Raw genomic sequence first — 17357 nt, 5'->3', positions numbered from 1 at the left:
CCCACTCTCTATAGTCGCTGATTTATGTTTCTGGACTTAATTTGCTGGAGGTATTATTTTAAATTCAGCAAAAGCTAGCAAGCTCCCAAGAGGAGGCGAGAAAGGACATCTGGGTACAGTTAGCAAAAGGATATGTGGCTTGCAGCTTAGCACCCCGGGGCCTAATATCAGGCATGGGTCCCAGGACTTTAGTGTCTGGTTGAAGAAGACAGTTTCGAGCCCACTTAGAGGCCCACAGGCCAGTCTCCTTTGGGGGTCAGGATTACTGGGAATACTAATTAATTCATTAGTAGGGTTGATGGATTATCAAGCTGTCTCTTGGCAAAAGGGCCTGAGGAGGGAGGGGAACAGATTGGTGCCCATAAATCTGCCTGTTGCCTCCCTCCTCTCTGCTTCAGTGGCTCCCAGCATCAGGTCTGTGGGTCAGCAACTGAGTGCTGGATGGATTTTCCCCACCCAGCAGATGGTTCTAACAGGTTAGCTCAAATCATCACAAAAGCAGCAGAGAAAGAGGGAGAAGCTGGGGATTGGCCCCGTGGCCTAGGAACCATGTGGGGTGGGGGTGGGCGGAGGAGAATAAATGCAAATATATTACATTCTCTTTTCCTAGGGCAGTCACACTCCCCTTATCCTCTGCTGATGGTACCCACCCCTCTTGACCCCTTAGAATTGAACAGCCGACTGTACAACTATTGAGGCATTGTGCTGAGGGTGACCCTGGTGAAATAGATTACAGTCCTCTGTCTGCAAAGGGCAGCTCTTCAGATTCTGTGTGCTCCACAACTTCCTACACACACACACACACACACACACACACACACACACACACAGTTGAACATGTTTTGAGGGCTAATCCTATTGTGTCCAGCACTTTACAGCTGTCAGAGAAAGCGAGAAGCCCCTGCAGAATGTTCTGTCCCACCCTCATCTTTGTCTCAATATGTTCACCTTTCTGCTAATCCTCCATGCCTCCTGTCCGTCTGAAAATTTCACAGGCAGAACACACCACCACTGCTAGCATCAAATCTCAAACATTCATAGGCATGACTTTGAAGATATGAAGCATTCTATAAGTGCTTATTGAATAATCGCTAAGCACTTAGTTTTATCTACACACAAATTACACTGCAGATAGATTTCCTCTGGCTGAAAATGTCTCTTTTTGACTTTCAGATATCTGCCATTCCTACGAGGCTCTCTATTTTTGCTGTGGAAATAAAGTTTACTTTGCTGAGCAGAAATTTCCTGAGTATTGTTGAAACTGTTAGCTTCAGTGGAGCCTATGTAAAACAAGATTGGGCCATTTGGTCTACTGGGTTTTTATTGGCTGATTTTCAGAAATAGTTCACCAGGCCTTTCTTCGTAGTCTATTTTAGTCGGGAAGCTCTGCTGAAAGCTGCTCAACATCATAGCAACATGAAAACCTCCACCGACAGAGGGCTCGGGGCTGCCCTGGAGGTGCAGTGAGTGAAAATCAAACCCAGTCTCTGCCTTGGGAAGCAGGAATTATACCACTGAGCCACCATGCCCTCATTCCCAGTCAGGGAGACGAAAAGACCCGCACGATCTTGAAAACGAACAAAGAGAAGTAATTCCCTATGGAAAAAAATTAAGTTAACTTTTCTTCTCTTGTTCTTGTGAAGGACAAGAGTGACGTGAAAGAATTTTTTAAAAGAATAAGTATTTCGAATGAAGACATCCTTTGGGGCCACAAAGCACATATTTTACTGTACCTTTCCTTGGACACAAGTCATATTTGTAGCTCTTCATTTCCGCTAAGACACATTAACAATCGCATAGTACAACAAGTGATTCCTCCTAATGTTTCCTTCAAGTCAATGTCAAAAACTGGTTAATCGTGGACTCATCATTCTCTTGTGCTACTGGTAGAAAGAAGTGATCAGCTCATTTTACAGTTTTGTAAACTGAGGCCCAGAGCAAACTGACTTACTTATGGTCATTCAGTCAATTGCTTATACAGATATGCTTCCGGTCCCTCTTCAGCATCTTGAAGATGACAAAACCTCTGCCATCGTAGGATGAACTCACGATGGCTTATTTGACCTTTGAATAAGCCTTGAATAAGTCTAGTTAAACCCACTGCCATCCTGTCACTTCTGATTCTTAGCTATCCTAGAGGGCAGAGTAGAACTGCCCCTTTGAGTTTCTAAAGCATAAATCTTTACTGAACAGAAAGCCTGGTCCTTCTCCCACAGAAAGTTCAAACGGCTGGTGGGTTCAAACGACTCACTTTGCAATTGGCACCCCAGAGTGTAACTTGCCACGCCAACAGGGCTCCTCTTGTATAACATAGTATCCCCAAATTGACAACCACCTCAAATAAAAAAAAAAGAAATGAGTCTATGCCAGAAAGGACATCCATCTATTTATTTCAAGAATTTCCAGATATAATTTTCCTTTATTTTTATGTGCTTTATGACACGACAGGGATTAGGGGGACTATTGACCCTTTTTATTTCTATGTTCATTTCCCATCAGGTGTACTCTCTGTACTTCAATGCTTAAAGATATATTGCTGAGAAAACAAGAGTGGATTCAGGTTTGTAATTTTCATTTGTCTTATAAACTTCAAATGAACAGAAGAAGTAAAAACAGTCCACAAAGTACAGCTATAACTTTATATTCACCAATATTAAGACATCTAAGTGGGGAGACATTTAATTTAAAGAAGGGAGTTGACGATACGTTTTCTTCTCCTTTTACTAATCTGGCGCTTAAGCCCCCTCCCTCGGCACCCATCCTCATGTCTAATGTAACCATCCCTGAAGCTCTGTCCTGGAAATACATTTTCCCTTTATTTTGACTTTTCTCCGAGATGGTCTAAAAGTTTAATTCACCCTTCATAATTCTCTGTTCGAGTACATTGCCAGGTTTCTTTTCCTATGTTGCCCACCCAGTTCCACCCCACATTTCTTTTCCCCCACAAAGGTTTTCAGTTCTGATTTTCTTCTATCATCAATGTTGGTAACCTTCCTTCTATGCCCCCTCTTAGCAGCACCTCGCCGCTCCCATCCATTATCCTTAAATTAAACAAAGAATAAAACTAGTAAACAAATAGCCAAGCTGGACTTGGCCAGAGAAGCCCTTTGAAGTGGGCGTGTCTTTCGACTGGGGCAGGGGAGGAGTTAGACAGCGGGCAGCATCGCCCCTCCCTGGCCAGCTGAGACAGCAGTCAAAACTGCAGCAATTCCGAGGCGAAGACCAGCGCTCAGGAGCTGCCCAGAGGCTGTGGTCCTGAAATCTGCATGCCAGGAGCTAACCCAGGAGAAAAAGTCCTGAAGCCTGAGAGGACCCACGGCGACGGAAGCATCAGCCTGAAGGTGTCCTGGAGGGGCCACCAGAACTCCCAACAAGGGGTCGAATAAGTAACAGACAGAAGGACCCCTAAGAGGGAGCAACGGGGTTTAACATGGATCGCTGAGAACACCCCTTCTCCAATGGTCTGCCTGATCAGAGGGACTCAGTGTCTCTAACTCTGCCAGGAAACAGACACACAGAATCCACACCAGGGACCGCCACTGACGGAGGTGAGACCGCGGGTGGGGGGGTAAGGGGGCTACTCTAGTTTTTGCGGGGGGGCTCTAGAGTTGACAGTGCGACAGGAAAGTCGCTTCTGGGTTACAGGAGGAGTGAGTGCGAGTTAGGACAACTGCACCGAACTGATAAATTAAATGGTGAACAGTTTCACAACTTCTCATCGCATCTCTCACCCCACAGGAGGCAAGGAGGTAGCCTCGGCACGCTTTTATAAAGTGGAGCGCATGGATGGTCCTGTCACACGAACGACTACTGCAGGGAACAAAAAGTCCCCGAAGTGTAGCTACTGCTACAAAGTAGTTTCCCAGCGAGTCGGCCGGAAGGGTTGGCCTCCTCAGTGATGCTGTTCGCAGGCTCTTAGAACTCTGCAAGAGTGGAGGGGAGGGAGGAGGATGAACATAGATTCAGGAATGGGAGAGGTTATAAGAAAGCTAAGCCACTGATTCTCACCATTGCGCCCAATTAGTCTAGTTTTTTTTTTAAAAAAAGACAAAATCACTGGATGGTGACAACGGGGCAGAGACGGTCCTTTCCCTCCACTCTATGAGATGGAAAATCAGAAGAAAAAGATTATTCGTGTCTATCTTTCCCTTCTTCTGCCTGTCATGTATTTACACGTCAAAAAGTATATTTTAAAATGCTAGTAAGTCGAACAAACCCCGCTCTCCCAGTTTTTGACAGAAATGCTGGAGAACACGGAGGGAACGTTGAAGGGTAGAAGAACTTTTGTTTGTCACGTTGACCGTTAGGCTGTGAAGCGATGACAAACGAAGTGTGACAAGGACACGGTGTGGGTGTGTCCCTGAGTGTGCACACAAACCCACAAGGGGGAAGCAGCAGAAGATAAAAGGTTGGGTAGGAAGCATACAGCAACTTAATGCTTTTTGCCCAACATGCGTGTAAGCTCCACCCCACCCTATCCCCTCGCTCCGTGGCCTGAATTCTGGCCTCTAGAAATGTCCCAAACAGCCCCTTTCCTGTTGCATTTATGAGTCATAGGACTGTAGGTGGGGGGGGGGGCGGGGGCGGGGAGAAACACTGCCCAAACACCATAAACACAACACAATTATCACTTACCCATCTGCTCACCAGGGGAGATGTTTCCATAAAAATAAAATGTTAGTCAAAGTGAAAGGATTCCAAGAGAGTTCCAAAAGGCAGTGATGTCCAATGACCACAACCCCGGTGCTGAAATTGTTGCGGTTGGGGGTGGGGGAGGGGTTTTGTGGAGGGCGGGGAAGGTGGTCAAATCATGTCCTCAGTAAATAGGAAGCCATGGCTTCGACTTAGGGCAATGTCGTGTGCAACAGAGCAGACCGCTACATAGGGTTTTCTTGGCTGTGACCTTTATGGAAGCAGGGTTACCAGGCCTTTCTTTGGTGATGCCGCTGGGTGGTTTGAGATACCAGTGTTTCCGCTGGTAGTTGTTTGTGTCACCTACTGATCCAGATGCTGTGCTAGAACAGGCTAACACAAAACAAGCAAGAGACCTAGGGGAATTATTTTAGCTGAACTTGAAATTTTATTGAAAGATGCAAGAGAAAGGGGAAACTCCTGGTATGGCGACTAGATGCATAAGGAGAATCCAAATAACACAATCAGAGGATGAATGGGTCTCGTAGGATCAGATTTGTTTCTGTGTCGGGAGCAGGTAGTCTTCATTGGGTTTTCTTCTATTGGAACCCACTTCATAAATATTTTGGAAGTCAATTATTTTGTTGGGGGCTGGGAACCTTAAGGTGTTGTATGGAAATACTTTGTGAGATAGTGCTGCGGACGATTCCACATAACTTCTCTGAAACAATGATCATAGCCATTGTATAAGCCATTACCGTTACATTTGAGTAATAATGTTATAAAGTACTTGTATAAGTATAAGTTATAACGTACTTCTATAAGCCATTACCATTACATTTGAGTAATAATGTTATAAAGTACTTGTGCTTGCATCAAATGCTTGCTTTTCATAAAGACTTCTAAATGAGATAGAAAAGGCAAAAATGCATATATGACTTCCATTTTTTCTGTAAGAGTGAAAGATTCACACGTTTTCTGTGTTCATTCATAAGTTCAGTGATGGAAGAGGATCCATGCTTCTTTCTGGACCCCTGAGTTGGTTCATGTACAAAGTGAAAGCCACATTAGAATGAGGTGCCTATTCGGAGAGAGTCCAGTTGGTTTCTTCAAGCGAAACTCAGCACCGCACCACTTACATGTTCAACTCTCAAACCTAGAGCTAGACATTTGCTTCTTCTTTCTATGTTAATCTTAAAATACTTAGAGAAGCATGGTCTAAGGAAAGCTTTCCCCTCTTCTTTTTCCTTATCTTTGAGGAGTCTTGATTTTACTTCTGCCTGAGATACTTTATTCTTCATTTCAGAACTCTACTACATGGTTATGGGTGGTGGTGGTAAATGACACCCCAAATATTGTCTAATTAAAATCTACAGGGAAATATGAAGTACTAAGGATTGTCTGTATTTCACCCAACATATGAATCTGAAACTGTGAATGACTTCGTAAGAACATCTAGTTCACTTTCTCCCATTCGTGGTTTTTGTTTGCTTCTTTTTGCTTTGATATACGAGGAATCCAGCTTATTTCTTTTCTCCTTGCATGACTCCCCTCTCTGTGTTATTTCAGTTACGATCATTCTGTGCTCTTCAGGCACAGATGTCTTTGGAGCTGCCACCTGGTTGTTGTGGTTTTCCTTCACTGGAGGGTTTGGAGAGACAAGTGCACGTGTGGGTTTAGCCTGTCAAGCGTTAGAAAGAATCTAACTTCCTTCTCAAATACTATAGAGAAGTTCTAGATGATCCATTGGCTAGAGATGACAGTTTTATAGCTTCACCCCTTGCAACAGAACTAAAGCCCATCATGACTTCATGTGTGTCAGAGCCGAACTGCAAGCTGTCATTTCCAACCATTGTACCCATTCAGAAGGGGATCACCAGACCATTTGTCGGAAGTGCCTATGGGTAGCCTCAAGCCACCAACCTTTCAGATAGCAACTAAGTGTGCTAACCATTCACACCACTCAGAGATTCCTGTAGAATACGAGCTTTGATATTAATAAGGGAAAGGTGCATGGGGATTGTTTTTTTGAAATGGGCATTGAATCGGAGTCAATGACTTTCATTGCAATGAATGAATATTACACACAAATTACAATAAATTTATTTATGTTAGAAATAGAAATACTTCATATTTATAAATATTTATGCTGTGTGACCCTATTGAAGGTGATTTAAATATATGAACTCATTCAATTACAGGATAATCCTATGAGATAATAATTGTTGTTATTTTAATTTCAAATAGACTAAGAAGTGAAAAGTTATGAAATTTGTCTAAGGTCACACAGCTCATAAATAGTGGCATTGAAATTTGAAATCAGGTAATCTGACCACAGAATCTGGGATTTCTACACCAGTTTTGAGGAAAAGTATAGTCAAACCAAATACAAAACTAAATTTATTGCCATTGAGTTGAACCTGACTTATATCAATCTATAGGCTAGAGTAGAACTGACCTGCAGAACTTACAGAGCTATCATCTTTATGGAAACAGATGTTCCGCTTCCTCTCTTGCCACATCTTTCTCTCGTGGAGTGGCTGATGGGTTTGAACTGCCAAACTTTTATCACCAGGACTCTTGGGGAAAAGGCTTATTAATAAAATGTACTTTCATTACTCATTTATGAGAAATGATTTCTACTCCTAAATGAGAAAACATACAAACAAGATTGGCAGAAAATGCAAGAATAAACACAAAATAAGCAAATATAAAATAATATTTGCATAAATTTTAGTTTAGAAGACCCTTCTTCATAATTTTATTTGTCTTATAAGAGTTATGTAAAATATATCTCACTTCTGTGTTGTCAAAGATCAGAGATCTGACGTAATGTGTTTGAGGTCAACATCCAGGATTAGGACTAGAAGTAACACCAGTCTCATCCCAACTCTTATGCCTTTGAAACTACATTATATGTCCGTAGGATTCTCTTATAACTATTGGACCAGTATCACTGGGAACAGATGCACTGGGCTGGTCATCAATGTCCTTGCCATGATTAGCAGAATAGTAGAGATGGAAACCGGTTTCACTTTTCAATGTGATGACCAAAGCAAGTTGGTTCCTCTCTTTCATATCGCCAGACAATTTGATTTGAATGCAGCTGCAGGACTCTTACAGAGATGATCGAATTGTGATACCACCAAAGGTGGTATATCCTGTTCTTTCCCAATCCAACTTCTTGGTGGAAGGGTGACTTGACAGAGCCCAGAGGTATGACAGAGGGGACAATGAAGAAGCCCAACTACCTAAACGAAGATCATTATCAGATTCAGAGATCTCATCATTTCTCTCTTGCATTTTCCTTCTCTTCATGCATGTCATAGTGGTAATGTGACCGTGTGGTAATGCATGATGAGGAGGAGGTAATAATAAGAGGAGGAGGAGAAAAGGAGGGGAAATAGAAAGGAGACATGAAGCAGGATTAAATGGGAGAAAGCAACAAACAAGAAAAAAATGCAAGAGGAAAGGACCTGAGAGTTAAACAGGACCCCAGAGACCATCTAAACTCGGCCCTTTTAGATGACCCTTTATGACTTGGCTCTACTGGCCCATAGCTATAATGAAAAAGGAAAGAACGAACGAACAAATGAATGAATGAACAAATGAAAGAAAGGAGAAAATATAACCCTAAGATTTAGAATCAAAAGACTTGGCCTTATGTCCTGGTATCATCAGCTCTATGCTTTTGCATGCACATCCTTTGATTAATTTCCCTGACCCTAGTGACCTCAAATATAAACTGAGTATAACAAACCCTATTTCTCTTAAAGGTTTGCTATAAGGAAAGTATGAATGACTGGATGCGAAAGTGCTCCGTAAACTGTGAAGTGCTTCACAAATGTTTTATAATTACACAAGGAACCTTATGATTCCCAAGTCTACTCCATCCTCTTTGGCCTCAGCATGCACCTGACTGTGAAAGGTCTGTGTTACTTGAACAGAAAGTTAATTAGATCCGTTGCCTTCCCTCTGGGTATCTGCCCGAGTTGGAAGTGCAGCTCAGCACACAAACTCCATCATCCATATTAAAAGTGGGATTTTCAGACTTGGCCTGGGCAGCCAGTTGACCAATAGGTTCCAACGTGTGTTTTCAATAAAGCTGCTTGCCCAGGAAGCCTTATTAAGTGAGTAAGTCAAGCTGACATGATTTCTGTACTGATTAACATGAAACCTAGGCTGTTTTTGCAATGCAGTAACATTAATTATTTAGAGGAGGTAAATGAGGTTACAAGGAAAACAAGCTCCGATTACCAGAAACAAATCAAATCATATATTTATTTTAGAAAGGCTATGTACTAAGCCCTGCATTCACAGATTTGAGGTGAGACTCAGGCTTCAAAAATCAACAATATTTACCATGGTTTCCCATTTCTGACTTAAAAAGGTGATGGAAGGTATAATATTTTGAACTTTTGAAGACTAACTAGAAAACTAGTCCACTAGGATGCCCTTGTCGAGCTTATCAGATATTATTTGGTAAATTCTATATGTGCAAATCTTATAATATATCTCAAAAACAGCTCAAACATTCCCAGAATTGAATCTAAAATGCTTAGTACACTTCCAATATTTTCTGGTTTTCAAGTAGCACATTTTGCATATAAAATTCTGATTCAAGAGTCTCTGTTAGGCTAATGAATTATAGTCTTAAAGTGAACTCTAAAGTCAAATTTTCTGTTTGTCTGATTAGTGAAAATTGTTATAAGCCCTCAGCTGCTAAGCAAATATTGGAGGTTCAACTTCACTCAGAGCACCCTTGGAAAATAGCCTGGTGATTTTATTCTGAATAGTTAGCCTTTGGAAACCTTACGGAACCGTTCTGCTCTGACTGACATACATGGGCCAGTATGAGTCAGAAATGACTTGACAACAGCTCTTCATCTCGATGCTGTTCCATTAAGCATTTCTTTCCGAGTTTTCACTTCTAATGAAGTGTTATGATAATAGTTGGTAGGCCTCAGGCTTCTACTTCTAGCTGTTGCCATGTGAACTACTTATGCAATGCATCTACTTTTGTTTGCTCATGATGAATCAGAAAGAAAGCTAATGATAGTTGTCCTCTTTTCTGATCCACCCCAGACACTGGGTCACTAGCATCTCCCTTTCTACTAACACTACAAAGGCTGCTGGTAGATAAAGCAAAGTGCTTTCTTAGTGATAGAGAGAGAGATAGCCTGTGGTACAGCCTCTTACTATTGTCTGGGAGATGCCTAAAGTCACTAAAATTGTCAGGGGTAGAGGGAAGCTTGGGATATTACATGTTAGATTCATGCACACTACTTTTAAATAGAGGCTGAGCAGCCCTTTGTAAAATATATACAAAGTAGTCTGAAATCTCTTGTGATAGCTTTTTATTCATCGTGTAAATATACAACAGTTTGCTTATTGTATTTTTTGTTATTCCTTTACTTCTACAATATTATAATTGTGTCAATATTACACAATTAAAATTATTTTAGGCCCTCTTTCACATTCATAAATTTCTTTATTCAGTTACGATTTACAGGGCTACCTTATTTATTTCTCAGTCTATTCTGAAAGAAAAAATATGTTTGGACTATTATACCACTTGTTTTAAAATAGAACATCCATATAAAAAAAAACACCTACCAGTGAAAAGAATTTGGTACTAATAATGCAATGAATAATCAAACCAATTTCCATTCCTTATAATTGATTTTCTTATAATATATCATAGCTAGAGGCATTCCCTGAGCATTGCTTTGAGCTTTGGATTTGTCATTTAGTATAAAGGGCTTGGATTAGATGATTAAAAGTTGAATTCCAATACAAATTCCAAGTATAAAATGAAAGTTTAGTTTGAAATGGAACCAGTCATTCTCAGGAACTAACCAGTTCTGTTATCTTTTTCTAGAGTCTGGAGATGGCAAAAACTTACACGAAACCCAAGGAGATGGCAGAGCTGGTCAACACACCATCATGGATGGACAAAAGTCTGGGCTCTCAGAATGAGATGAAGGAGGAAGAAAGAAGACCAGCTGCTTATGGGATGCTTGGAAGCTTAGCTGAAGAGCCTGACAGTATTGAAGAGGAGGAAGAGGAAGAGGATGGGGAGAAGCCTAAGAGAAGAGGCCCCAAGAAAAAGAAGATGACCAAAGCTAGACTTGAGAGATTTAGGGCTCGAAGAGTCAAAGCCAATGCCAGAGAAAGGACCCGGATGCATGGCCTGAATGATGCACTGGATAACCTGAGGAGAGTCATGCCATGTTACTCTAAAACCCAAAAGCTTTCCAAGATCGAGACTCTTAGACTGGCCAGAAACTATATTTGGGCATTGTCTGAGGTTCTGGAGACTGGTCAGATACCTGAAGGGAAGGGCTTTGTAGAAATGCTCTGTAAAGGGCTTTCTCAGCCCACAAGCAACTTGGTGGCTGGATGCCTCCAGCTTGCTCCTCAATCTGCCCTCCTGGAGAAGCATGAGGAGAAATCTCCTATTTGTGACTCTGCCATCTCTGTCCAGAACTTTAACTACCAGTCTCCAGGGCTCCCCAGTCCCCCTTATGGCCATATGGAAACACATCTCATTAATCTCAAGCCGCCAGGATTCAAGAGTCTTGGAGAGTCTTCCTTTGGCAGCCACCCACCTGAGTGCAGCACACCACCTTATGAGGGTCCACTCACTCCACCTCTGAGCATCAGTGGGAACTTCTCCTTGAAGCAAGATGGCTCTCCTGACCTGGAAAAATCCTACAGCTTCATGTCACACTATCCCTCTGCAAGTCTAAACTCAGGGCAAGTTCATTCAACTCCTTTTCAGGCTGCAGGTCCCCACTATGATGTTCCCATAGATATGTCCTACGATTCCTACCCCCCCACTGGCATAGGGGCCCAACTCAACACCATATTCACTGATTAGGTCAGCAAGACAAGCATTTTGGAGGATAATGCTGAGATATTTCCCATAACTCAAGGAGTTGAGTTGAAGAGTCAATCATCTCAAAGGAGCCTTGTAGATAGATACCAAACACAGTCATAGTCCGAGTCCATTTATGCCTGTCACTTGAAGGCACCTGTGAACAGCATCTGCCATTCTCGTTTCTCAGTTTCTCACAGTGTATTGATTTCTTTCTTTAGGGTACTTCAGTGAAACTATCTGGTGACCTACAACCATTCGGAACTAGGATAGAAGACCAAGGTCCTCTTTTAGAGGGGGCCCCAACCCACTGAATGATCTATGCCAATTAATTCCCCATCTCTGATCTGTTCAGAGATGAGGCAGTTGTTCTAAATATTGTTGTTTTCTACAATTTTTCACAGCTCTGAAGTTTATGACTCAGGGGATCATTTCAAATGGAAAGAGCTGAGCCAAACCAGAAAATGGCTACTATGTATGGAATGATCGAATGGAAATGCCAAAGGGAGCACACAGTGCAGGTTTCTCAACTCAAACAGAGCAATGATTGAACATGATTGAAACTACTGAACGACAGAAGTTCTCACCCGCCTAACCCCATTCCATCTCCCTAGAGGCTAACATTCTAACTGGGCTGTCACTCTGAGTAAGAGCATTCAAGAGATTAGCTCTATCTTCTGTTGAGCTGAAAGCTGAACACCGCTTTTGTGATGTACGAACCACGAAAGGTCTGGTACAACTTGATTCTTGACCAGATTTCAATAGCACTTTTCTCAGAACCAGATACGGGCCAAGCAAGTCAGTGAAACCTCAGATCCTTTTGGCTAGTGGGATTTAGAGAAATAATCAAGCGTCTAGACCATTCTATGGCCTCCATAATGAAAGGGCTCTGAAAATTCTGATGAAACTCAAGCACTGCTTCGTAATGCACAAACAGCCCAGGCCCATACTCAACAGCAATACAAAGGCTGTTGACCACAAGATTTATTCCTAGGCTAGGGATTCTCTCTAGTTCATGCCTGCCCACAGGCAAGCCATTGGATTTCTCTTGGCAATGAATTTCATTTGGCTAAAGTAAACATGAGAGGAACGACTGACCTCTGTCCACAATGATACCATATCTTTCAGCTGCACAAGTACCAGTCAATTTAGTGAACAAGACCGAATTTTCAAAGATATGTACAATTTATTATCTCCCCATTACTATTTGGTACTTCTTAGTCATTCCATACCTATTGCCATTAGTCAATTCCAGCTCATAGTGACTCTATATAGGGTTTACAGGCCTTACAAAACTCAAGGATGCAGGAATGAAAAATGTCTTCTTTTTCATCAAAGAGTTATCCCAAGTTCTAGGATGTTTGCATTTCTTTATATATTGTATCTTCCTTCCATATTAATATTCATTTTATAAAATTTCTTTCTCCAGAGAAATTAGATATGAGGAGTTTCACTGTTCCTGCTCAAGTTACTGGGACACTTACTTAAAACATCAAGAACACATCTTGCCCCCGATAGAAAAGATAATGCATAGGTACACCACTAGAACAGATCAATACAATTGATATGCCAAATTAATATTTCATGTTCTATAGTTCAGTTAGCTCCCCCAATCATGCCACACGCTATATTTTTTACCCTCTTAATCATTGTTATCTCAGCTCGTTATTTTCTCTCCATATTTTTTCTTGCAGTACTTGCTCTGATACGTTTTGCACCAATGATTTGTAAGTTTACTGACATGTAGCCTCCCAGAGGGATGTTAAGCCCCACCAGCCAGCAAAGTGGTTCCCTACACCATGACCTGCCCAAGAGGACCAGGCAAACAAAACGATCTTTAGAGCCACCTTGTTGCTTCCCGAGTGTACCCTGGCATTTGCCTTGGTGATGGTCTGTGGAAGGGTTTATCCTTGAGGCTAGCCATTTCTGGCATTTACGTATGTAGATAGTGAATGTTGTCCGGGTTATTTATCAGATATTATTTATTTAATTTATTTTTCCCTTTCATGCCAATTCCTTGGGCTTTATAGAGGTTCGTTAACACTCCGCCCAGCCCCACCCCACCCTACCGCACACCCTGCGAAGGCCTCAAGTTGGAAAATAACAAATTTGCTAGGAAGTCCTGAGTTTTGGAGTCAAGGGAAAGGAGAAGGTTAGTCCAGGATTACTTGTAATTACTTTCTAAAAAGCAGCAATAATCCGAATGGCTATGCAAGTAGATTTGTTAAAAGGTTTTTTAATCACTTTTCTCTAACATGAGTCAGGGATTTTTCGAAAAAGAATCTGTCATTTGTGGTTTGAGGAATATAGGATGCATGAACCCTGGGATTGTGCAAAAGGATTTTATGATCGAATTAAACTTCAGGAAGTTAATATGCTTTGAAAAACCTTATTCCTCAACCCAGGGTGGTTGCATCCTTCTGGAGACTATCTGAGAAACATGGCAATTATTTAAACCTTTTGTATAAAATCAAAAACAAAACAAAACTGTTTTGCTCCCCCTTTTCTAGCTGAAATAAAGCTGCCAGGCTCATTACACGTTGTGTTGTGTGTTAGTCTTCAAAGCTTTTCTTCACTTTCGTTAATCCATTTTCTTGAACTCTCAGTCCGGTGAGCAGCCAGCAGAGCCCAGGCTGGCCTGCTGGAAGGATGTGCACATTCCCTATCGCAACTGATCTTGCCTGAAGCGTTGAAAGGGCTAAGCGAAGTAGCTAGAAGCCCAGAAATCCTGGTCTCTGCAATCAACTGTATAATAAGCAAGTGAGAAAATAACTCCACTTTACAGAAATGTCTAAAGAGCTCTGGTGGCACATTGGTTACGTGCTCGATTGTTACCCAAAAGGTAGGTGCTTTGAACCCACTAGCTACTCTGCAGGAGGAAGATGGGGCAGTCTCCTGCCATACACATTTTCAATCTTGGAAAGACTATAGGGCAGTTCGACTCTGTCCTGTAGAGTTGCTATGGGTCAGAATCATCTCCAAGGCATACAGCAACCACATGGGAAATCCAGCTCTCCAACCACAGGGAAGCGGGTTATGGGAAACACAATTCTTATTAGTATTGTTTTTGCTACAGTTATCACTGGAAGTAAGGTGGGAACAAGTATGGTCATTGAAAGCAGAGAGCACAACAGTTCCTTTGAATATAGGCACTAAATCATTGACTGGATTCAGTGACCAGTGCTTTACCCACATTCCCAATATCCTATTTTCCAACTCCTCACAAGGGCACATTACTTAGCAATCCTCAAAGACAGACTTCCTGAATTGGGGAAATATAAAACACGGTCTTTTTTTTTTCTTCTAGAGAATTAAAATAGAGTGGTTGTTGTGGTTAGTTGGTGTTGAGTCAAGTCTGACTCACGGAAAGACCTCATGGGTTGCAATATAGCATCTCTGCTGTACACAATTGCTGATTTGGGGAGTGGGGTCTCAGTTACCAACCTTTCTGAAAATTTAGCTGTTTATACCACCCAGCCACCTAGGATAGAACGGAGTCTTCTGGTAAGTGTTTGTGATCATTTGACTGAAGACTACATAGAAAAAGAATGTGATGTGTTCACAAGTGCATATAGTACTATGTACTGTATTGCAATTCAATTTATAATCACCGAGCATCAGTCAGGCACTAAACCAAATGATAGGATACCGACCCAAATGAACATGGCCATGCTTTGTCGGGCGTGCAGTCTGGCAGACTGTAAACTAACTAAGCACTTTTACTCAGGCATATTCAGTATTGAGAGCGATGTGAGGCAAGTGGTTCAAGTGTTAGAGAGATTGTTTGACAGAGGCGGAATCTGATACTCAGATATTTATTGAGTTACACTTGGACAGAGAGCTAGGAGTTAAACTCTAGACTCTCTAATGCCATTAAAATATTATTTAGATAAAGGTCAGGCCTGACTTGTGGCTAAGCAAAACACATTTTCAGGGATGAGATTAGTAGATTATATAACAGTTTTAGATAATGTAATTGCTAAAAAGAGTTACTACAGATCTTAAGTATAGCAAAGGAAATTGTGGCCGAGGTTAGGTTCATATGCATAGTAGCAAGGGAAAAATAATAAAACAAAGGAAAATAACAGGAGCAAGAACATGAAACCCAAAGAATCTCTTCATGAATGTCAGAACGCGAGTGGCAGAAAAGCCTGCAGCCTCAACAAAGGTGCTGCTCATAAGGCACCTGCTCTGTACAAGTCATAGCACTACTTCTTTCTATTGAGTTCGTTTTCAAAGTGAGCCAATGAAATGGGTGCCAGATATTATAGAAACCTATAGAGAAATATACACATAAATACGGTCAGTAAGCTCTTTAGTCACCTATGACGTTAGATGATTGCACTGTGACGCTTGAAGTTTCTCTCATCTTCGTATTTCCATATTTCCATTAGCTGGTGTCTATTTACTCTCAAACAGAGCAGCAAATGCACTCATGTTGTAAAAAACAAATGAATGGATCACTGAAGGGCAGATAGTGGCTGAAGCAAAACCAGGCTACCAAATGTTGCATTGAAAGCAGTGCTTCGGTGTCTTATGTAGTTTCATAATTATTAGCTATTTTAAAGAAATGGGATACCTTCAGTTTAGTATGATTCAGGAGGCAATTTTCTAAGCATGTGCATGTTTTCCTAGAGGAAATTGTGTTAACACTCTTGGCAACTGAGAGACTAATCAGGTACAGTGTGTGTGAAAATAAAGATGTCATAGGGAAAATTAAGAATTTTACAACTGTCTCTTTCCCCTAAGTGGGAAATTATAAGTACAATGTGTCTCCGTTATCTCTTTGAATAATCCATGTTGTGGATTATTAATGAAAAATACTTAATCTGAAGCTTGTTTCTTCATGCCAACCGATACGTGCCTAATTTTATGTGCGTATATGAATGTGTATATTCAGTATGAATATAAACATATTCAGAACTATGAAGATATTTCAGGAAATGCATGGGAAAATGCAATTAAAATATAATGGAATTTTCCCCTAAGATTTTGAAGCCCTCTCATATATGTATGTGAAAGTATTTCAACATATATTATATACGTGTGTGTCTGTATCTATTTGAATATCTGCATGCATATTGGGACAGTTATACATTGGTGGGTATTGAACACACACAGGGGAGCACACACACAAACGTTTCCCTACATGTGCATTCCTGGTTGGTGCAAACAGTTAACGGACTCAGCTCTTAACCGAGGGCTGAAGGTCCAAGTTCACCTAGAACTGTATCAGAAGAAAAGCTGGTGATCTACTTGTGAAAACTCAGCCATTGGAAACCGTGTAAGACACAGTTTCTATTCTAGCACACACGAGGTCACTACGAATCAGAACAGGTGCATTGGTAATTAGATAAAAAGGGAATGCTTTTTAAAAACCTTGTTATTGTGACTCAGGTAGGCTTTTACATTTCAGACACTCAAGTTTGTATTTAAAAATGTAAGCTACTTATCAACATTTTCAATACTTTGCCTTAGTCCCTCCCCCTTTGATTTCTCTTCTCTCTCTAATAGAATACTTTCTTTCCTTTCACCCAAATTAACACCTGAAGGGAAGACCTTTGGGATCATTTAGCTTTTAATAAGTTTATAACCTGAGTTCTTATCTTACTTAATTAACTCAATGTGAATAGCTGAGTTAGAAGGTTAGACACGGGAGAAATAAGAAGTGGAAAAGGAGGCAGGAGGGAGGTGAGGCAGGGGTGCGGGTGTCTACCTAGTCAGTCCCATTGGGCTGAATCTTGAGCGACAGCCGAGACGGAAAGCATTGTTTCTTGAGAGGAGCCAATGGTCTCTCCTTCTGTGAGATCCAGGGTCAGAGCTGAGCTGAGCTGAGCTTAGGCAG

The 17357-nt window shown here is 41.4% G+C and overlaps 1 protein-coding gene across 1 annotated transcript; it reads left to right on the top strand.

The window, feature by feature from the left end:
* Positions 1-3500: 3500 nt before the first annotated feature.
* On the top strand, positions 3501-11515 carry NEUROD4 (neuronal differentiation 4). Its single transcript, XM_004716903.2, has 2 exons — positions 3501-3548; positions 10514-11515. Exon 2 carries the CDS (start codon positions 10523-10525, stop codon positions 11513-11515), a length of 993 nt encoding a protein of 330 aa, XP_004716960.1. The 5' UTR covers positions 3501-3548; positions 10514-10522.
* Positions 11516-17357: the final 5842 nt, after the last annotated feature.

This window comes from Echinops telfairi, unplaced genomic scaffold, assembly GCF_000313985.2.
Source record: "Echinops telfairi isolate 266 unplaced genomic scaffold, ASM31398v2 ScPeMD7_7404;HRSCAF=8442, whole genome shotgun sequence".
Lineage (NCBI taxonomy): Eukaryota > Metazoa > Chordata > Mammalia > Afrosoricida > Tenrecidae > Echinops > Echinops telfairi.
This window is presented reverse-complemented; position numbering and strand designations above follow the sequence as displayed.

What these genes read in the sequence shown, in the direction of transcription:
- NEUROD4 (XM_004716903.2), top strand. Translation starts at nt 10,523, where the DNA reads ATGGCAAAAACTTACACGAAACCCAAGGAGATGGCAGAGCTGGTCAAC.